Raw genomic sequence first — 23,503 nt, forward strand, 5'->3', positions numbered from 1 at the left:
ATGCAATTAATTTGAAGGTTTATAATGCAGTGGTGGAACCAGCTCATCATTAATGAAAGTGAGGGGGTGCCCAAAATGGAGGCGTCTTCAGAGTAAATAAATACCGGTACATGTAACCAGCAGGAGAAACAGGAAAACAGCCAAACATGCCCCTTTAAACAAAGCAAACTAACACATGTAAAAAAAAAAATAATTAAAAAATGGGTGCTATGCCCCCAAACCCTCTGGATCAGCTGTGGTGAACAAGGTACGTCACTTAAAGAACCTTCTACTTGTAAGAAAGACCACCTGTTTTGGAATGAAACAGGCTTTAAATACAATTATAAATCAAAGGACCATCAGAAGTCAGAGTCTGGTTTAATAATTTCAGAAATCAACCATTGTACATTTATTTGCTATCTGATCAAAACAGCCCTGGCCATCTTGGTTTGGAGAAAAGCCTTAAGATCAGTCTTTTGTTAAAGAAAAATTCAGCTTTTTATTTATTGATACATTGATTAGCACCAAAAAATGTTTGCATGTATATCAATAAAAAGAAAACAAAACCATAACTCATGCTATTTTGTATGCTTACACATTAAAGAGAGTAATTTGGCTTGTCATATGTGGCTATTCTCACTGTTAAAATTCACAGAATTTGCTTTTCTACTGGAACTAATTTTTAATAAATGAAAAGAATAGAAATGAATAAAACCAACACTAATGAACAGAAGGATACAATCATGTAGTTTTGAAATCTAGAAGTTACTCATTATTTCCATTAAAATGTCAAATACTAACTAGTCGTGCTGATACAACTTCAATTAAAGTTATCGCTACATCAAAGTTCTCATCAAATCTTGTGCAGTAACGGCATAACAGGATGGAGCGTATGTCTTGCTTTCTAAGCCAAAGTTTCAGTTTTGAATCCTCCTCTTAAGTCGCCAGAGATTCAACCACACCTCCAGCAGATAAAGTAGCGGTGTAGATGATGTCGCATATATTCAAGGAAAGAGACCCGTTGATATTTTCTTCTGAGCTGATATGTCAACTTATCAGTTCTGTAACAAACAAAAATAGTAAAATATAGACAGGTTTAGTGTCTGATGAACAAAAACAATGATTACTGTGGACGTGCTTTAGAAGAAAGAAAACAACTTGTTCAATCTAGAGTTAAATTACTAGAAAGATCATGTGCTCGATCGTTTTGCCTTCCACTGTAAATTTGTAAACATTGGTAGCTATTGAGAACCAACCTTTTCAGTTTCCAAAGCAATATCAAGAAGTTTTCATTTTGAATATTCTATTAAAGTTGATTTTTGTTAGCACTCTGAATAACAATCAAACAACTTACCGGTATAAAGATCCAAGGCCAGTTCCTTCGGCTTCTAAATCATTTCATGATTCCAACAGTTCAGCAAGCTGGGACATTCTCATGAAACTTAGTTGTTGATCGGGGTTGAACAGTCAGTCGCAGAACATCTTCCTTTTTCCCGACGTTCATCCTTAATATATATAGAATCAAATCGTAAATTCTATAAAAAGCTATTTTTCTATTTTATACAATCGGAAAGACTACCCTCACACCTCCATAAAAAGATTCCTTCAACAATGGAGAAAGAGACTGCACAACATTTTATTACGAGATTTTGTGCAGTACCCGTTGTACTTTGGCATCTTAATATAAGACATTTATTTTCAGTGCCAGAGGTACTCGGTTTGAACCATGAACTAAAAAAACCCTTTTTTACTGGGTTTTTCAAATAAGATCTATTTGTCATTGAAGACATTTTTCTTCATTGACTTTAGAGAATTTCATTAAAAGGAAAGTAAAGTCCGAGAACCATTCGGTAGACAAGTGACGTACCCAACAGTCGACAGCCGTAGAGAAAAAAAGGTTTTTTTTTATAACCAGGTATCCGTTATCATTTTGAATGGTATCTTTTGCAAGAAAATAAAATTTTCCTATGCATTTTCAGTTGACGCCATCCAAATCGATGCGGTTCTGTGCATTCACGGTGCATCGTGGTGACCACCAGCTTTGTTTTCGCATTGCGTTTTTATCGTTTTTATCGTTGTGTCACCCCCAGTTTCCCTCAAAGAAATTAAAACCTTACCCTTAATTCAAGACAATTTAACCCAAACATGGATTTTTTGGATCTCTTTTGGGGCACATAAATACACAATCGCCTTCATTATAATGACATGTAGGCCTACCTCCAGCGGAAGTTCTGCTTGTTGTACTGTTGCAGCTTGTCCTTGAATTAAGGTTTTCATCGAAATCAAAAAATCCTTGAGTTTGTGTGCAGCATGACACAGTTATGTGGATAGGCAATCAAAAGAAACTTGAACTTTGCCCGGAACTTTTTCGGTGAAGAAATCTGGGTGTCAGCTGAAGTGTTTGGTTTGCGTTTTCTTGCAGCATTGAGACGTTTACTATCTATAAAAACCGCCACGGGTGAGGTCGGCCGGCCGGACTGCCTTGTTTACATGCGCCGGTATGTACTGTACATACAGACATAGCAGATCCACTGCCCACACATCGTGGGTATATTCGGCGATGCCATTGTGAAATTCAGCCACTCTCTGGCACAGGAAGTGAACTTACTATCACCGGACATCAGATCCTTCGCATTTTCCCCCTCAAACGTGACAGATTATGTGTGCAAACACTTTTTTTTGCACCGGTCGATGTTTACGTTGACGCACTTTCGGCCATGGACGCCGCCATGTTGATTAAGAGTCATGACCTGCGACCTCATATCTAGTGTCTAATTGGACAGTTCACGTCACGTGGTACGATGCGTCATACGCGGCGAATTTTTTTAACGTAGGTGCGGTACGTTTTGAACGTCCACAATGGACAAATAGTTCGCTTTTTCGAGTCAAATTATCAAAAAACTGCTGGACGAAATGTGGAGAACTTTTGTAGTATCATTCTTCGGTAGTGTATTTCGGTAGAACTGTTAAAAAAATTTAGACCCACGATTGCTGGAGCGAAACGAACAAATTTTCCCATCCAGCTGACGGCCTAGGAGCGACGTTAGTTTTAATTGTCTTCTGGCTTCAGAGCTGGCCGGTTGTGTCTTCATTGTCGACAAACACAGGTAGGGAAAATGCGTTTCGTTAATCATGTTATTCCCTATTGACTAATATTTGTGAGATTGCCGTTTTACAATCGCAACGGACGATTATTGACAGCGTCCCATACTGAATCGGGCGGTTGGACATGACTTGAATAATAATAATAAGAAGAATAACATTGATAAAGCGCCATGATTTCACATCTAAATCACAACTTAACAAATGTTCCAAACTCCCCCCCCCCAAAAAAAAAATACAAAGAGAGACTAGAAAACACGCCTAGCCGAACACTACAGCCAACCGACCGACCGACCGACCAGTTAACCCATGCACCACCGACATCAACATGCATTCTTCACAGGTGGAATTCAAACCCACGATCCTTGAATTATAGAGCAGATTTCATAACCAACAGACGACCAAGAGTCTCCTGCGACAAGAGGCCAGTTCCAATTCTAAAAGCTCATTAACTTTAACATTTAAAAAGCTATCGAATTCTGTTCTTCTTGCAAAATTGTTTTCATATAGCGGAGCTAAACAAGTAAACTGTTAAACACATGGGCAAAAATGCATTTCGTTCTACATATTGAAATTGATTTGGTAAAGGGTTTTAAAGGTAATGTAGAACATTTGCAAACAAAACAACTGCCAAATTATTCTTTTGAAACTCCTTACTTGAATGTAAGTGAATAATAGTCTCAGGATCCTGTGATCCAGAATACTTTGACGTCATCAACCGGAAGTTAGGTGTTATCAATGCATACACTGATATTTTCCATATTTTCATACGTTATTTATCTTCACAAGGAACATTTATCAACTCCGAACTAATCAGTATTCACTCCCGTTTTTGACTTATGACGTCATCAAACCAGAAATAACTGGTATGTGTTATAACATATTTACTGAAAGTTGTCAATCCGTTAAAGAAGATTTTGTAAACAAATTGATTGTACTGGAAAGGATTTAGGGGTGTGTTAAAGATGAACATTAAAGTGGCGTCACGATGACGTCATCACGTGACATCTGTTGTCGTATTAAAATTGCATATTGATATAAGCCAATATCTACAGAACTACAGATCTGATTGGGTGGAAAGTTGGTATGAACCTAAACCGGAATGTGTTATAGATGAAAATTGAAGTGACATCACAATGATGTCATCACGTGACATGTGACCTCATATTAAAAGTGCATAATTTGATGGCCAATATTTACCGAAAAGCAGGTCTGATTATGTTGAATGCTGGTGTGTACCTAGACCGTGATGTGTTATAGATGAAAATCGATGTAACGTCATCATGACGTAATCACGTGACATGTTACGTCATAATTCAAAGCCCTATGAGAATGTAGACACCTATTATATGCCACCATTTAATATAAACAGAAGTACACATCCTTCCTTGATGGAACTTATACTTGCAACTTTACATGTCCCATGTCACACAAAGTTACCGAAACAGCCCTATGTTTGTCCACAAACATACTTGACATAAATCTAGTTCCTTCATTTGTGTTACTTGGGGCGTAACTGGGGTTCAGTTTGCAACTCTGAGCAGGGAGCACGAGCCTCGAGCGGAGAAGTTGTGCCTTTCATGCATCCGCGTATATTGCAATCCCTAAACAAGGACATGTATTTGGCCTCCTCCTGTTGCATGCATGCTCGGAACTTCATTTATTAATTTATGATCCAAGTTAATTTCTACCAGGTAACGTAATTGGTCGAATTTGTCGAATTCAGTTCAGTTGCAATTTTACATGCAAGTTAGAGCTAGGAAAATATATTAAGTACAAGGACACAATATTCGTGTTATATGATTATCGTTCGTTTCAAAATCGGCAAAGGATTTTTAATTGACAATATGGTATGGTAATTTTATGACTTTGATTAATGCCATATATCCAATTCCGCTTGCTGCCTCTTTATGCGCGCGCGTGCACACATTTTAATTGTGGGGCTCATTTTCTAGAGGAGGCACTCTATAGGTTTAAAGATTTAATGAAAAGCTCATTTGCCTTCCATAATTCAGAGCAGGGGTGGGAATGTATAACACGGAATGTATGGTTAACAATATATTTATCTTCAAGCAAACTTGACTCCTTGCTCCTGATTGCTCGATCCAAGGCAACAACGTACAGTGTGATAGTACACCTAATACCACGATCTGTATATCGCACTCTGCATATCACGTTATTCCAAGATGTGCAAGCAGTTCTTTCTGCACACGCGTCTAATAGCTTAACCGCTGATACGATTGTGTACAGCATGCATCTTCCATCTTAACTGTGCGTCAAGTTCGCTTGATGATACATTTCGTTATCCCATACACACGCTCCTGGCCTGAGGCACACAGACGCACTACATTATACAAACTGAATTGCGTGTTCCACTCTCGCTCGTAACTAGTAATATTGTCATAACATGCATCGATGGTTTCCATAAAATCTGACTTCGTGCGATTGTCGTCTGGCTTCAGAGCTGGCCGGTTGTGTCTTCATTGTCGACAAACACAGGTAGGCAAATTGCGTTTAGTTAATCATATTATTCCCTATTGACTAATATTTGTGAGATTGCCGTTTTACAATCGCAACGGACGATTATTGACAGCATCCAATACTGAATCGGGCGGTTGGACACATGACTTGAATAATAATAAGCAGAATAACATTGATAAAGCGCCATGATTTCACATCAAAATTGCCCGTAGACGCAGTGCAATAAAACAATTAATAACTATTCAACTTAACAAATGTACCAATCCCCCCCCCCCAGAAAATACAAAGAGAGACTAGAAAACACGCCCAGCCGAACACTACAACCAACCGACCGACCGACCGACCAGTTAACCCATGCACCACCGACATCAACATGCATTCTTCAAAGGTGGAATTCAAACCCACGATCCTTGAATTATAGAGCAGATTTCATAACCAATATACCACCAAGAGTGCCCTGCGACAAGAGGCCAGTTCGAAATTTAAAAGCTCAATAACTTTAAAATTTAATAAAGCTATCGAATTCTGTTCTTCCTGCAAAATTGTTTTCATATAGCGGAGCTAAAAAAGTAAACTGTTAAACACATGGGCAAAAATGCATTTCGTTCTACATATTGAAATTGATTTGGTAAAGGGTTTTAAAAGTAATGTAGAACATTTGCAAACATAACAACTGCCAAATTATTCTTTTGAAACTCCTTACTTGAATGTAAGTGAATAATAGTCTGAGGATACTGTGATCCAGAATACTTTGACGTCATCAACCGGAAGTTAGGTGTTATCAATGCATACACTGATATTTTCCATATTTTCATACGTTATTCATCTTCACAAGGAACATTTATCAACTCCGAACTAATCAGTATTCACTCCCGTTTTTGACTTATGACGTCATCAAGCCAGAAATAACTTGTATGTGTTCATAACATGTTTACTGAAAGTTGTCAATCCGTTAAAGAAGATTTTTTTAAACCAAAAATGAAAGTACTGGAAAGGATTAAGGAGTGTGTTAAAGATGAACATTAAAGTGACGTCATGATGACGTCATCACGTGACATCTGACATCGTATTAAAATTGCATATTTATATAAGCCAATATTTACAGAACTACAGATCTGATTGGGTTGAAAGTTGGTATGAACCTAAACTGGGATGTGTTATAGATGAACATTTAAGTGATATAAGATTTGAGGCTTTGCATGGTGGGGTATCGGTATCGTTTCGGTTTGCGGTAACACCATGTGGTAATAACTACTGCTTAGAAGATATTAGTTCTGAGAAGAACTTGTCCTGCTTATTATCAACTTTGCTAAGTAGTGTTTGTTCTGTTAAGAACAGTCGTGCTGTAAGTTCTATAAGAACTTGTCTTTTGGTCTCAACGTTTCGACTAGCCTGCTCTAGTCATCGTCAGGATGCGTTTAAGTGACATCGAAATGATGTCATCACGAGACATGTGACCTCATGTTAAAAGTGCATAATTTGATGGCCAATATCTACAGAACTTCAGGTCTGATTATGTTGAATGCTGGTGTGTACCAAGACCGTGTTGTGTTATAGATGAAAATTGATGTAACGTCATCATGACGTAATCACGTGACATGTTACGTCATAATTCAAAGCCCTATGAGAATGTAAACACCTATTATATGCCACCATTTAATATAAACAGAAGTACACATCCTTCCTTGATGGAACTTATACTTGCAACTTTACATGTCCCATGTCACACAAAGTTACCGAAACAGCCCTATGTTTGTCCACAAACATACTTGACATAAATCTAGTTCCTTCATTTGTGTTACTTGGGGCGTAACTGGGGTTCAGTTTGCAACTCTGAGCAGGGAGCACGAGCCTCGAGCGGAGAAGTTGTGCCTTCCATGCATCCGCGTATATTGCAATCCCTAAACAAGGACATGTATTTGGCCTCCTCCTGTTGCATGCATGCTCGGAACTTCATTGATTAATTAATGATCCAAGTTAAATTCAACCAGGTAACTTAATTGGTCGAATTTGTCGAATTCAGTTCAGTTGCAATTTTACATGCAAGTTAGAGCTAGGAAAATATATCATGTACAAGGACACAATATTCGTGTAATATGATTATCGTTCGTTTCAAAATCGGCAAAGGATTTTTAATTGACAATATGGTATGGTAATTTTAAGACTTTGATAAATGCCATATATCCAATTCCGCTTGCTGCCTCTTTATGCACATGCGTGCATACATTTTAATTGCAGGGCTCATTTTCTGTGTCAGATGCTCGATGACAATGATCTTGGCCTTGGTTAGGCCTTCCTTCCACATTCAACTGCAACAGGGAGATGCCGTCCCGTACGACATTTGTACGTGTCCGCCCTGAAATGGGCGCATGCTCCGGGTCGGCACCGAGCTGCGGCGGCTGACGTTGCATTATTGAGGATGTACTTGCTTGACGGTATGTGAAATGGCTGTTTATTGATTCTGCTTCTGCTATCTCTGTTGTTTTCGTTCGCCTAACAGAAGTCAGTTGACAGGGCTCATCACGTGGATGTCAACAACTTGAACCCCCCGTTGACCGTTTAGATGGTTCATTCGCCACAGTCCAGATACTAGATACTAGTGTTGCTGCTGCCCAGGGATTTGTAATCAGAGTTGTGTGATCATAGACCGGGAGCTAGGTTGAGTTTAATTAACAATTTGAGCACAAAAGGTTTGATGGTACCAATCGATTGCCCGTCGGGGGGTAGTTCCGAAATGGCCATTCTTAAGTTGCCCTAAGTCGGATGGGGGTCAGGGGACCATGGTCAAGTGTCCACAATTTTGAGTTTAATGAACAGGTCGCACACAAGCGCCGTTTTTGGACTTAAGTTTTGAGATTGACTCCCTGATACCAACAATGCTACTGTAGTAACCTCCGCGAGGGGCAGGGGTTGGGTGGAGTCTCGTTATCAACTCCGAGGAGGGGAAGTGATCCCGGGTTCCGGGCAAGAAGAAACGAAGAGTCTTGAGACACCGATGTATCCCCCAAAATCTACTGGTTTATTACGAGACTGAGATCCATGGGACACAAAGTCAACCAACATGCAACAGCGACGAATACAACTTATACAGATCTGTACGGAAAACACCACGGAAAAACCCTACGAGAGAAAAATGCACAAAAACTAGTTCATGAATTTATCCCTCACATTCAGTTTATGAATACAATTACATTATGATGAAGTACACTATTTAAAGTGAGTCACATTTTAACCTTAAATTTATCTCACAAAATACATGTAATAACAGGTCCGGCCGCCAACACTCACCCAACACTGGAGGGTTTCAGAACAACCTATGTCCCACGGCCGGTGTGCATGTAGGCTAGCAGCCCCCTGCCTGATGTACTATCTAAAAGCCCTGTTTATGCTGCATACGAAACAGAACACTTTTCGTGACACACAGCACAAACCACACAGTGGAGCGATTAGGAAAATGTATTACAAATGTATCAATTTCACCCACCGCTCAGCTGAGCCAACACAATGCGTGCACAACTGCAAAAAAAGCAACGTGTATTCCACGCGCAAAATCATGTGCACTGAAAACGATGAATTGTGACGGTCATGACCCAAAATTACAAGCTAAAATATTCCATAATCGGTTCCTACCCAAGCCATAAAGTATATAATCTTGATCCCCAATAAGTATGCTTTCATGTGATATACAGATGCCCACCAAGATCTCCTCAGAGAGTATTTTATGAAAGGTTTTCTCACCGAGAGCCATCCAGGTCGAGGCCTGGTCTGTTACAGCTCATTTGGAAAAAGGACCGCTGCAACACAGTGAGACGCAAGGGCGCCCTCTGGCCGATAAGGCGATAAATAAAATTACACACCCCTACACTACTTAAGAACGGAAAAACGTCGGATAAAGTTACTTAAGAATGAGTTAAAGATCGTATCTATTGTTGATGTACCCTAACGTGGCGCGGCCCCTAACGTGGCGCACTTTGATTTTTCGCCTGTAGCGCCTACCTAGAGCAAAAGTTTTAACTGAAATTTTACATAAAGTGAAATTTCATCAAGTTTTAAACACTCCTGTTCAGAAATCGCAAGTTTATTTTCCCGTAACAAAGTTTAAAGAAAAATGTATTTTGGCGTGATTTTCCGATTTTATTTTCAAGTGCAGAGCGAAGCCTTTGAAAATGCCCCGAAAAATAAGAAAATAATTTTCTGACAGATATCTGGCTGGGTATGTAAGTAGGGATAATAAAAAAAAAATTCAGAATTTATCAAGTTGATAGAAATTTTTAAATGTTAATGTGGAATTTTCCGAGATTTATTCAAGTGCGCCACGTTAGGGAACCCTCCGCCAATTTGTGCTCAATTTCTGGACGCAACCGTTTTTGAATTTCAGGTTAAATTTTATGAAACTGAAATTGTTCACATTAATAAGGTAAAAGTACTAGTATTTTACTGCATGAATTTGAGGTTTGTCAACAAAGCGGTTTGGCAACACTACACGAGGAAAGTCGGGTAAGCTTCGAAGTGCGCCACGTTAGGGAACACGACTATATATATGTTTCTATATATACTGTATACAAAATGTACACGTATATGTCCTGGTCAATAGTGGAGCTCCCTAGGCCCATTATTTGTGCCTAAACCGTGCCCAAATTTGTGATAAGAGCATGAAATACGGCGTGCAGATCCAAAACGGTCTGAGAATCATTTTAAGAGGTAAACCCACCTTGAAACCAGCCAATTTGGGGGCGGAGCTTGATTTTTTTTAAAGGGGGTGAAAGGAATAAAACTCAGAAGAAGTGTATTTATTCATTTTCTTTCTTTTTCCATGCCTTGAAATAAATTTGGACATGACATAAAACATTCTAGTATTTTAAAAGTCATATTTTCCGCCTTATTTGTGGGCGTGGCCTAAATGTGTAAAGGGGTGGTGTATACGAGTGGTTTAATCCAATTGTGACAAATATCGTTTATTTTCTTGGCAAAACTTAAAATGGGCTGAACATCCTTACGAGAGGGATCCACTTTCGAAAATGCCTACTGTGGGGGCAGAGCACAAAATCCAGAAAAAAACTGTATCTGCAGCATTCAGTGTTCTTTATAAATTATGTATGCTTTCAGATAGGCGTAACATATGAAATAAAAAAAAACATTCTAACGTTAAACCACTAGGTACTGTCACCCATTTGGTGCGCATGGCTTAAATTCTAAGCGATTTATGGAAGCACCTTGATTCAAACAAGGCCCAACTCCTCATTTTGGTGATAAAAACACAAATTCTGCATTCCTTAACTATATCTTTTACAATACACTGTAAAGACCATGTCAAAGGTATAGCATTTTGCCCCTTTTGTGGCGCTACATTTTAAAGTAGGCCTACATGGTAGGGGAAGAACAGTATGTATACTACTGACGCAAAGTAATTTAATCTACTTCAATTAAATAATTGAAAAAATACAGATTAGTATGGGATGAAAGGCACCCCAAAGTTCGCCGATCCAATTTGTACGGGGACGAACATTCCAGGCACACCGAATGCAGGTCGGTAATTCTGACTGCTCACTGTAGTTAAATCGTTTCACGATTGTTCATTCAAATTTGCATAACTTAAACTGCTCGCCCCAATAGGATTAATCTGCTCGCCCCTAGTTTGAAAAAAAATATCAGAAATAGTCATTGCCACTTTTTTTAGCAAGAAAAACAAATAATACAATTTGAATGCCACAAAATAAATAATACATTAATACCATCATAAAATAAGTAATGATTTAATACATCATAATAACAAATAGCAACAATGAAAATATTGCTTATAAAAATAAAGATATGTCAAGATTATATTTCAGGTGCGTAGCAAGGTCATTTTAATTTCTTGAAAAGGGCACTCGCACATCCGTGCTGAAATGTAGACAGGTAGTTTTGTCCGGTCACTTGGCCTCCAGAAAATCCAATAGTGGGGGGGGGGGGGGCTGTTTAAATCGGACGATCATAAACACTATCGTACAATAGATGACGTTTAATAATCCGAAGGTTCGTATTTTGTCCGAAGGTTTGATAGTCCGAATTTAAAATAAGCTTAATTAGTTCGAAGGTTCAACAGTCCGAAATGACTTGAAGGCTCCATAGTCCGAAGGCTCATTAATCTGAAAGCCCACAAGGTTTAATAATCCGAATTGACAATAAAGTTCAACAGTGCTGTCACGTCAATGTTCAACCTTATTGTCAATTCGGACTATCGAACTTTATCGTCTATTCGGAACTTCTGAATATTTAAACGTACTCTATTTTGGACTTATAAACATTTCGGACTATCAAACCTTCGGACTATCGAACCTTTGGACTAACGAACCTTCGGACTAACGAACCATACATTTGGACTATCGAACCTTCGGACTATCAAACCTTTGAACTATCGAACCTTTGGACTATCGAACCTTTGGACTATCGAACCTTTGGACTATCGAACCTTCGGACTATCGAACCTTCGGACTATCGAGCGGTAACTATAATTTCAAACTCAGTCTAAATCACGGAATCGTTTTGTTTTGCAGTTTGCAATGATGGATTTGGACGCTAGCCTGAAAGTTGTTGGCCTGGTTGGTCGCATACAAATCATCAACTTTGCAATCTTCTGTTTGGGATCGTCATTAGGGGCGATACAACTTACAAGCATCGTCTTTACTGTCGACCAATCCGTGGTGCATCAATGTAAGCCAGCGCCGGGATTTTCGGCCAACGAAACTCGGCTTGTTTTTGAAGAAGATGACCGACTAGTATCGGATGGCTGTTACATGTACCAATTCGACGATGGAACACTGACAAAGAACGCAACGAAATGTCAGTACGGCTGGGAATATGCTCCAGAATTTGGAGAAAGAAGTGCAGTTACGGATGTAAGTTAGTCACTCACTTTTTGGGAAACATAGCAACCAATTTATGTGGATATATTTAAGAGTGTTTTTTTTTGTCAGGAAATCATAACTAGACTTGTTATATAGGACGACAATGTCGGATACATCACGTAAGTTCATCATATGCGCGCGAATTACACGAAGTAGGGGACTATAGCATTATTACACCCAAAAGGCATGACTTCTTTGACGGACAACCTCGTTCTCATGGAAAGGACCGTGTTGCGCGAGTTTATTATTACCCACCATGCGCGGTCTTGCGTGAAGATACGCGTACGCCGCCGATGGAGTCGAGGATGGGCGCATTGACAATGACGTTGAAAGTGTATGTCGTATTGTTTTCTTCGTCACTGAAGACTACTCATGCAAACAGTCCACATAAATTGTTACGTCGTACATAACAAGTCATGTATTTTTGTGTTTCTTCTTCTCCTAGTTTGACCTCGTTTGCAACCGTGGCTATCTTGCCAATTTATTGGTGTCCATTCACTTCGCTGGTGTCCTTGTCGGTGGTTTTATCACAGGCCAAGCTGCAGACATGTTCGGTAGACGGGTCGTCATCATGGCTACTTTGCTTCTGATGAGTGTGCTGGGCACAGCCATCAGTTTCTCGTGGAACTTGCAGCTCCTCATGGCTCTAAGATTCCTTTTGGGTGTGGCAATACCGGTAATTATACTGCCGTTTATAAGTATGCAGAATCATAGGAGGGGAATAGTCCAACCAGAATGACTTCGTCATTATCTGCGTTGAAAAAGCAGGCGGGAGTCACAGACATAAAAATACCACTGAAAGACACGAACTTAGCAAACACATTTTGTGAGCGTGTTTGCAAATAGAGGAGCGCCATAGTTGCACCAAGTCCTTGAGCAAGTGCCTCTACGTGCAGTTTTAGCGCCTTTATCTTTGGACTCATAATACCATTTTCCAGTGTTAAAATGAATACATTTTTTTGTAGTTATCTCCAAGGTAATCCTCAATTCAACAAAATATTGAAATTTCCAAATATTTCAAATTGACGTCAAAAGGTCAATTATTGTATTGGGTCAAAACCGTCATTCTGTATGGGAATTCCTAAACCATTTCAAACGTTTTGTTTATTGTTTGGTGCTATTGTTTGGTGGTTGTTGGTAGCCTCCTCTCCTCATGATTTAACACAACACCTCCTTAAAGAAATTACAATTGATAACTCGTTCAATTGAGAGATCATAATTTAATTTCAAACGAATATCTTCCAACTAGGATACAGCAACTTAACAGCACCCAATTTGCCATGTGATTTTTTTTGTGATGGGAAAGAGGTGTTGTTTGCAGGTTCAAATGCCACTCCGGTCTCATTTTCAAAGTTTGTTTTGTTTTCTCATAGGGGACTTGTTTAGTTAGTCACATCCGAGTGGTGGAGATGTTTACTCCAAAGAAACGACCACTCGCCCACATGATCTTCCAGCATGCCTGGACTTTGGGTAATGTGCTCGTCGCGCTTTTGGCGTTCTTGTTCCCCAACTGGCGATACCTCCAGCTTTTCACGTCTCTCATGTGTGTTCCAGCCTGTGTCATAATGTGGTAAGAGTTTGCTATCATTTAACAATAATAGTTTGTTTTCTGCTCTAATTTAAAAATAAATAGGACTGCCTAGCTAGTCAAGTTCTCCTCTGGAATCCTGAAGCCCCTCGACGAAAAGGTCGTCCCAACATGACCCTGAAAACATCCATCGAGCTAGAAACTGGTCTGAGTGGTCCATCTCTTTCCAACACTATGCTCGACAGGGACAGTTGGGCCCAACTCATCAAGTCATCATGAAAATGAATGAATGAAGAAGAAGAAAAAGCTGTTCTAAAACACCCCCCAATTCTCTGGAGAAAATACCACACACAAGCCGATACCTATACACAAAAACTAGTTTTGAAATGCTACTTGTGAATAGGAAGACAATATAAACTTTTCAAATCAGTTGGAAACAGGAATCGTCAGAGGTTTTCCATTCTACATGTATTACGGTTAAGTGTATTTAGGTTAAGTGGAAACCAAATAACTGCAACGAGTAAAGCAAAATACCGTACCCGTAAAGTTAGTAAAAGAAGGGAGTAAATGAACCTAATGGAACTTTCTGTGCCACTCTTAGGTTCTGCACATATGAATCAATTCGATGGCTGGTTCAGAAAGGCCGGTTGGATAAGGCAGAGGCCATTCTCCAGAAAATCGCCAAATCCAAGAACATCAAGCACGACAGAAGCTTCCTCGAGAAGCTACAAATGGAAGGTGCGCCCACGCCTGGGAACACTGCGTTCTCCGAAACACCGACGAACGAGCACGTGACCGATGAACGTGAGGGTCCAACTGCGGACGTGGGAGAACGTAATGAAGGCAGGGAAATAGGAAATCCCACTCAGGCAATCTGCTCTGAAGAAGATGATGTGACGAAAACCAAGATTGTAAAGAAGTACACTGTGCTTGATCTCTTCAAGACCAAAGTTCTCATCAAACACACCTGCATCATTTTCTGCTTTTGGTATGCAATATGGAAGGCTTAAATAACAGTTATATGAATAAATCTTTGGTCGATTTCAACTAACAAAACTAGAGGCACTTTCAGTAGAATGCAATACATTGCAGTAAATCACGCCATCTATTATTTCATGTACTAATTTAAATGTTTCTTCACTTTTGCAGTTAAGCTCGCAGACATTCTCAAATGCATTGTCATTTCTTTAATTGTGTGTAAAAATAATACAGCCGCTTCTAGATTAAGCATTTTTTCTTGCTGGAAAATTGTTTTCCTCTGTTGAACATGTATACAGGCTAATCATGAATGTATCATACTTCGGGTTACTCCTGTATTCGACCAGTCTTTCCGGTAACAAATACCTGAACTTCTTCCTATTGGCTCTGAGTGAGATCTATTATTAAATGTACTAATTTAAATGTTTCTTTACTTTTGCAGTTCAGCTCGCGGACATTCTCAAATGCATTGTCATTTCTTTAATTGTGTGTAAAAATAATACAGCCGCTTCTAGATTAAGCATTTTTTATTGCTGGAAAATTGTTTTCCTCTGTTGAACATGTATACAGGCTAATCATGAATGTATCATACTTCGGGTTGCTCCTGTATTCGACCAGTCTTTCCGGTAACAAATACCTGAACTTCTTCCTATTGGCTGTGAGTGAAGCACCGGCCTACTCCATCGACTTCTTCATCCTCAGAAGGTATTCTTTAGACCTGTGTTCCCGTCAGGAAACGGTGCTAAATAATCCACAGCTGATATTTTGGTCCTAGCTCCGAAAACACTATGCAGTCATCTCGTATTTCAATTTTCCTTGAAAGCCTTGGACCTATAGATATTGCTTTTTTGGACAAAGATTTGCTCTTATAGAGGAAGAACCAGACTCTCAAATCGGTACTTGGTGACGTCTTTCTTGCGCAATTCAGTTTACAGTGCGCAAAGAAGCTTTGCCACTGAAGTGACGCTCACAATGTCCTTTGCCGGCTTTCTGCAGAAGCTGACCTTCCTTCCTGCATGGTTTAGGTTCATGCACCCACACTTACATAGGCATAGAAGTGGGGTACTTCCTTTGTTCTCGTGTACTAAAATTTTGCAATGTCGCACAGTCATGTAAAAATGCTCTTATTCCTGGGCTGAAATTCGGACTTAATAGCCCTTTTCTAAAACTCTTCCATTTGCGACGGATCAACCCACTTTGGAAATTCCTAGTTTTTGAGTAAAATCCGTATTTCAAATTCGTGAAAAACTTGTAGGTACCAAAATGGTACCCAGCAAGTCGGTGGGCATTCCTTGAGGGGTACCTCCCATTGTTCCGGTACCCCATAAGGCGGTGTTTGTACACGCACCAATACATACACTTACACAAATGCATTCAGGAACTTCTCACTCTTAGAAGAAAAAAACTAACAAGTTAAATCGCGCACCTAAAAAAAATTATTTTAAACTGCTGTGTTTTTGTGGCTGAGTGCAAAATCAATAGAATGCTTGCAAACAGCAGCCATCTTTGAAGTGCTTTGTTATTTGAATGCATCTATATAATAACACGCAAGTCTCTGTTTGGATGTTTGTCCTGGCTTATTCTAGGAAGTGGCAGGTCGCACGGCGCTCAAACTCGGTGGGTGGGTGAGGCTAGGTCCAACTTAGATTTTTTTCGACGTTTGTTAAAGCGATTGCGACCCCGGGACTCTCCCCGGGGGGTCCTTTCTCTTACGTACGCATAGCGACCGAACACTGAAACCAACAGGTCAATTGACTCCAACATTCATACTATGAGGGATTGGGGAAGTGGAGGTGCCATAGGATAATATGAATACGATCACACAATTCAAGATTTGTATTTTACAAATCGATCAGATTTTGGAAGTGATCCAGTTCTCGGTCCGGATCTCGGTCTGTTGCGCTTTCCGGCGCAACAGGGACTTATACATCCAGCAACTCTATACGACCGACGAACCTCCAAAGCCGGGTAACCGTCTAGTTAACAATGAATGAACAAGAGTGTGTATCCCCCAACATGGCCTCAGTGCAAACGATATATAACGTTTTTGTAATATCTACAGAGGCGACCTCTGTCCATGGTGTTGAGCAATAGGCTATGCTCCCACTACCTGTTCAGTGTTTGTTTTAGTGTTCGGTCTCTGGGATAAAAACAAAACCTATATGTCGCGGCGTGAGATCAGAGAATACGATTTTCTTCAAAATTGAAATATTACAATCTATATGCAGCCAATACGCAGTATCACATTGCATATTATTATAAGCAAAATAGAGAAGGTTTTATATATAGTCGTGTTCCCTAACGTGGCGCACTTCGAAGCTTACCCAACTTTCCTCGTGTAGTGTTGCGAAACCTCTTTGTTGACAAACCTCAAATTCATGCAGTAAAATACTGGTACTTTGACCTAATTAATGCATGCTATTTAACCTCTGTGAACTATTTCGGTTTCATAAAATATAATCCGAAATTCAAAAACGGTGGCGTCCGGAAATTGGGCACAAATTCGCGGAGTGTTCCCTAACGTGGCGCACTTAAATAAATCTCGGAAAATTCCAAATTAACATTTAAGAATTTCTGTTTACTTGATAAATTCTGAAAAATCATTATTATATCTCTACTTACATACCCAGCCAGATGTTTGTCAGAAAATTATTTTCTTATTTTTCGGGGCATTTTCAAAGTGTTCACTTTGCACTTGAAAATAAAATCGGAAAATCACGCCAAAATAATGTTTTTCTTCTAACTTTGTAACGCGTGAATACAATCACGATTTATGAACGGGAGTGTTTAGAACTTGATGAAATGTCACTTTCTGTGAAATTTCAGTTAAAACTTTTGCTCTAGCTATGCGCTACAGGCGAAAAATCAAAGTGCGCAACGTTGGGGGGCCGCGCGCCACGTTAGGGTACATCAACAATATATATATATATTTTTTGGAGTGGACGTAATATTTCACATTGAGCGTTAAAATACGTAATACACGTTGGAAATAATACGATACACGGATATATATCTATCACTTGTTATTGCTGTATCGAATCAGGATACAGGAGGCAAGTTTCCCAACCCGGGGTTACTACTGGAAACAAGGTTGATTATGAAAAGGGATATTAAGGGAAAACGGAACGCTATTTTCTTGCTTGGAGCAAAATGTCCGGAAAAGTGTTTTCATTCCGTAAAATAAACAGATCCTTAACATGAGTTTGGACATGTGTACACGGTTGTGGGTGAAATAACCTTATGTACTTAGATGTACTATATTATGTGTAGGTGTTTTTGCCGATGTGGTTGATTGTAATCACGCTAATTAGCATAAATACTATTTGCATTTACGAAAAGTCCGTAAAATTACGCCGAAAATACGGAATATTTCACTTTACGGAGCCGTGCTTTTAACAGTGCACTGGTTGGTACATACATACGGTTTCGAACTCTTTTATGTGTGTTTTTATACCTTCAGATTTGGTAGGAGGAGGCCTCTAATCATGTTCTTCTTCACTGGGGCAGTGGCTTGTTTGCTGGTTGCTTTCCTGCCCGTGAAACCAGGTGGCTCAATTTGTATACCCTTTATTTTTTTTATTTCCCGTAACGCTTATTATTTTAGTTCTGATATAGTAAGAACAACCAATGTTTTTTCAAACGTGAAAAAAAATTTAAAAAATAAAAATGAAATGAAAAAAGACGTCTTTGTATGAGCATGCGCAGTTCGCATACCGAACTGATTCAAAACAAATGTTCTACTTTACAGTACTTGCCCTCACCTTTAAGGAAAATTGTGGGTTTGAGAATTTTATAAAACAAATTATTTTTGTGTTGTTTTGTTTCAGGAAACGGAATAGATCTAACAATATTGATCGTTGCGTTGGTAATGATCGGTAAATTCTTTTCCAACGCGACCTTTGACGTGACGCTGTTGGTTGGTGCGGAAATATTCCCTACGATGTTACGGTAAGGCCAAAAAAAATAATAAGTCGGTCTCTGGTCAGCGCGCGCGTCGATTTTAATCATGCGCGTCAAGCTTTTTTTTTTCGAAAATGGTCCACGGTAGCTCCAACAGCGCCCTCTATTGCCGCACCTCCTCAATTTTTTTTTACCAAAGAGCACCAAGGAATGGGAAATTGCACCACGGCAAATGATCGAGAGCACCAAAGCAAATTGTGAAGGACACCAATGTACATGAGGACACCAAAAAAGCAAAATAGTACCCCACCTTGTCTGTACAATCCAAGCTTGAAGAAAAAAAAAAGCAAAAAAAAAAAGCCGCGTCGCCGCGTCAATTCCGGAACTTTGGTCTGACCAGAGACCGAATTTTTCTTTGTTTGGCCTAAAGCTGCATTTTTAAAAACTCGTTTTATCCCGTTAAAACAGTTCACACACATCCCTCAGGCCAAATAAAAAAGTATCCGGTTTCTGGTATGCGCGCGCGTCGCCGTAGCCATGCGCGCCGACAAAATGAAAAAGTTTTTTTTTTCAATGAAAGATGATGTCTCAAAACCGCCAAACTCACTGGTTTGACTGGAATCCTGCTGCTGCACAATTTTTACGTGTTTTTAGATTGGGTTATGGTCGAAAATAAGCTTTATGTGGCCTCTCTGGACTCCCATATATTTGCACTAAGTTTAGTCGGGCACCATTTGCAGTCATCAGCCGACATTTGAAGCAAAAAAATCAGGTAAAAAAAAAAAAAGCCACGTCGCCGCACCACTTTTTGGGCACGCTCCATACCAGAAACCGGAGACTTTTTTTTTTGGCCTAAGTGGATTGTTTTTGTTTTGCTGAAAGAAAATTTACCTTTTTCTGTGATCTGTGGAAAGAACTTCAAAACGGTGTTTGTGTTTAAAACACCGTAACTTGAAAAGTGCATGAGTGATTTGAATGATTTATGTACTAAAAAAAGTTTATGAACTTGGCTATCATATCCTAGATTATAAACGTTTTACAGGCTGAACCTCAGTAATAAACGTGGTCCCGACATTTGGGTTTCGTTTTTTTTTACTCACCTTGTACACTTAAAGGAAATATACAACATTTGCAAACATCGAAAAACAAAACTACCAAATATCTACGAAATACCTTACTAGGATGTTGGTAAATAAAATTCTAAAGATTCCTGTAAAATTATGGCACCTGGTGTGAAGTCACTTTCAAGAAAAGTGATATTTTGAACAAATTTCCAACGGTGGTCGGCCCGTTGGAAAAACCTAACTATTTTTCAACTACTGCTCCAAATTTAGCATCTTTTTTTCAGTCTAAGTTTTGTTTGCTATTGGTTAAATGTTCATGAACGGGTGCAGGCCAGCTAGACTGGTTCCCTTACCTTACGGTTATCCAGCATCGATAAATTGATCAATCTCATCTTTCGTGGAGTCAGGGAACCAGGCTACTTGAACATTTTAGTTTTGCTTGGTTTTTCCAGCATTTTCGAACACAAAACCTAAACCATGACAGTGTAACAATATTTGATCTATTATACTAACCACACGAATAGTTCATTTCTGAAAATTACAGCAAAAGCCAATGATATGCATTCCCTTTAATGCGTTTTTTATAAGATGCGAAAAGAAGCTTGAACCAAATTGAATCATATTGCTGAGAATCCTGTCAAAGAAGATGTGACATTAAATCAAAGTGAAGTGGTGAAATGCCCTGCAGTATAGCGAAGAGATAACAACAGTTTTGTTTTCTGGCTTTCTTTATAGAAACATTGCAACGGGCAGCGCGTCTACAGTAGGGCGGGTCGGTGCCATCGTGGCACCATTCATTGTGAATCTGGTAAGTAGCCAACCTCTGAAATCAGGCACTTCTACGAGTTAGATGCATCATCATTTGCATTTATTTGAAAAGTAGCCTACCGAATCATTATCAAAAAGCTTAATAGGATTATAGATCGCACTGGTGATAAACACCCTGTGAAACTATTCCTTCTGGCTTGTTGTCATTTAGGACAAAGCAAAAAAAATGTGGTCCCACTTATATGTGATTTCCAATGATCGGTCAATTGATTAATTTTTCGAAATAAATAAATGCTATCGACGAAATTGCGTTCCGTGATCAAAGGCTTATGCATTCTTTTCCCCTGTTTTCTCGAAATTAAAGTGTAATATCCACTGAGCTGAAACTGCAACAGGTTAGGTTTTGAACATTAATATCTTTTTTTGAGTGGCGTTATTGCTGGAAACTATGACACAATGCATGAAATCCAAATGATCCTATATGCGTTTAGGCCAAAAGAAAAGTCTCCAGTCTCTGGTCTGCGCGCGCATCGCCGTGAGCCATGCGCGTCTGCAAAATTATTATTATTTTTTTCAATTTAGGCCTAAGTTGATGTCTCAAAACCGCCAATCTCACTGGTTTGACTGAAATCCTGCTGCTGCACAATTTTAACATGTTTATGGATGGGGTTACGATTGAGTGTAAGCTTTATGTGGCCTCTCTGGGCTCCCACATATTTTGCACTAACTTTAGTCGGGCACCATTTGCAGACAGTGTTGTAGTTTTGTGAGAGTGCGTCTGGAAGCCAGACTGAGGAAGCGACGGTCGTGTATCTGGAACCTGTAAACGCTTTTTAATTAGCGCAAAATGTAAGGGAGCAGACTAATGACCAGCCTGGAAGCACATGCACAATTTCGTTGTCACCGTATGGAGTGACGTTACCGTTTTTCTGATTTTTGTCTTGACTATCCAAATTTCCCGAAGAATGTTCGCGTCGGTCGAGATCGTAAGTGGGTGCAAAATTCTCAAGCCTTATGGCCTTACTGAAGTCACCTCAAGCTCCACCCTGAAGGATATTTTTGAGAGTTTTAAGGGGATCGAAGTGTCATCTACAAAAAAGAAAAGCCGCGTCGCTGCACCACTTTTGGGGCAAGCTCCATACCAGAAACCGAAGTTTTGTTTATTTGGCCTTGGGTTGTTGCCAGTGGCTTGTAACTGAAATACATAAACGAAAAATGATGCCCAAAACAACAATGCAATGTTCGCCTTTGCGAGTCAATTATAATACTTTTTGCTACACCGACTTGTTCACAAAATAACACATTTTAGTAAACTTGGATCACACAACAAATTAGGGGACAGTTTCCGCATGAACACGTAATTAAAAGACATGGAGTATCGTGTTATAGTGGACTAGAATTCTCGATACACTGGCTGTTGCTTGTATCACGTGATATGGTAGCAGTGGAAAGTCAGTTTTGTTTGGTATTAATATTTGAATGTATTTTGAGTGAAAGAAAGGGGATATAGACATTATTTCATAGTATCTCTCAGATGGTTCATTGTCACCACTGGTAACCAGTGTCATTCCTAACTTTTCTGTTTTACAGCAAGAAGTCAGGAGCTTTCTTCCCATGCTCGTGATTGGTTGTATGTCGCTGGTAGCCTGCAGCCTTGTGTTCATGCTGCCAGAGACCAAGAACAAACCACTCCCGGAGACATATGAAGATGCCAGCAAGTTATTAAAGGACTGAGGTCAATGCACCATGAAATTAAGGTTCGAGAATTACAAATGCTAACACGTAATAACATAATGAGGCAGAGTTTTTGCTAAATTGGGAGCCGTGCTTTGTCTTTTAGTTGTAAAGTTGAAGATGGTATTTGCCTGAATGATTATCAAGTTGTACAGAAAACAAATAGTATGCGCAAACTTATAGTCGTAAGTGCTTGTACGAATATAGCTGAAATTGATAATTGCGTTATAAGCACATCTTTTTTAAGGAAAAGTAAGTAATCTAAGATTCCTGTAAATATACCCCTCCGCCCTCCGGAGACATTTTTTTTCGTCATACGTTATACCTTAACGAGGCAAGGTAGATGATAATGAGACATTTCAATGTCTCCGAGCTAATGTCACAAATGCTATTAAGGGGCAATATTTTAATGTTGGAAATAGGATGAGATCGATTGCTCGTGGTTTAAAACACAAATATACTAAAATTAGTGGGGGTAGAATAAAAAAAAATAGGGGCTAGCAGTCATGACAGCTTGAACATTTTTGTGCACTACCCTATGGGAATGTCAACCTAAGGTACCATACTCGGTAATAATGAGACTTACAAAGGTATTCATACCTTTTTATACTGAATTTTTTTTTTCTTTTAAGCTTGACTGAATAACAAACGCCATTAATATTCATTTATCCATATTCACAATATTACACTACTTTACCATTCGGATAAGTAGTTTTGGTTCGTTGGTTTAAATAAAAGTTTTTTTCTGGCCAGTTTCCGAATTGTTTTGATCATTTTCATTTTATATCAGCCTTTCAATTTCGCGTGATGTTTACGCATCTGATCAAACTGGGGTTTCTGTTTCATTATTTGGGCATTCAATTTAAATTTCTAGGCACCCAAGATTTTGCTTTTCACGTTCGTTTTTGTTTTGGGGCATTCTATTCGTTTAGGTGCATTCAATTTGTATTTGTAGCATTCTTAAATTCTCAAACGTTTTTGACAACTTTTGACGATTGACACATTCAAATTAGCGAACGTCAGTGCGCATATGACGTATGACCATGCTTTTTTTTTTTAATTTTGTCTATAGGCAATCATTT

At 39.3% G+C, this 23,503-nt stretch overlaps 1 protein-coding gene and 1 long non-coding RNA gene across 2 annotated transcripts; one reads left to right on the forward strand and one right to left on the reverse strand.

The window, feature by feature from the left end:
• Positions 1 to 327: 327 nt before the first annotated feature.
• LOC119719754 lies at positions 328 to 1,481 on the reverse strand. Its single transcript, XR_005269993.1, has 2 exons — positions 1,334 to 1,481; positions 328 to 1,040 (listed from the first exon to the last, which is right to left on the reverse strand). It is a non-coding gene; the product is annotated as an uncharacterized LOC119719754 (long non-coding RNA).
• Positions 1,482 to 12,107: 10,626 nt separating this feature from the next.
• Positions 12,108 to 23,081, forward strand: LOC119719122 (organic cation transporter protein-like). The gene is made up of 9 exons (XM_038188440.1): positions 12,108 to 12,440; positions 12,895 to 13,125; positions 13,823 to 14,019; positions 14,579 to 14,965; positions 15,526 to 15,660; positions 18,416 to 18,501; positions 18,783 to 18,903; positions 20,655 to 20,727; positions 22,278 to 23,081. The coding sequence occupies exons 1-9, from the start codon at positions 12,108 to 12,110 to the stop codon at positions 22,419 to 22,421; spliced, it is 1,707 nt and encodes a 568-aa protein (XP_038044368.1). The 3' UTR covers positions 22,422 to 23,081.
• The last annotated feature ends 422 nt before the right edge of the window (positions 23,082 to 23,503 follow it).

The sequence above is a fragment of the Patiria miniata genome, unplaced genomic scaffold (genome assembly GCF_015706575.1).
Source record: "Patiria miniata isolate m_02_andy unplaced genomic scaffold, ASM1570657v1 HiC_scaffold_8, whole genome shotgun sequence".
NCBI classification, from domain to species: Eukaryota; Metazoa; Echinodermata; class Asteroidea; order Valvatida; family Asterinidae; genus Patiria; species Patiria miniata.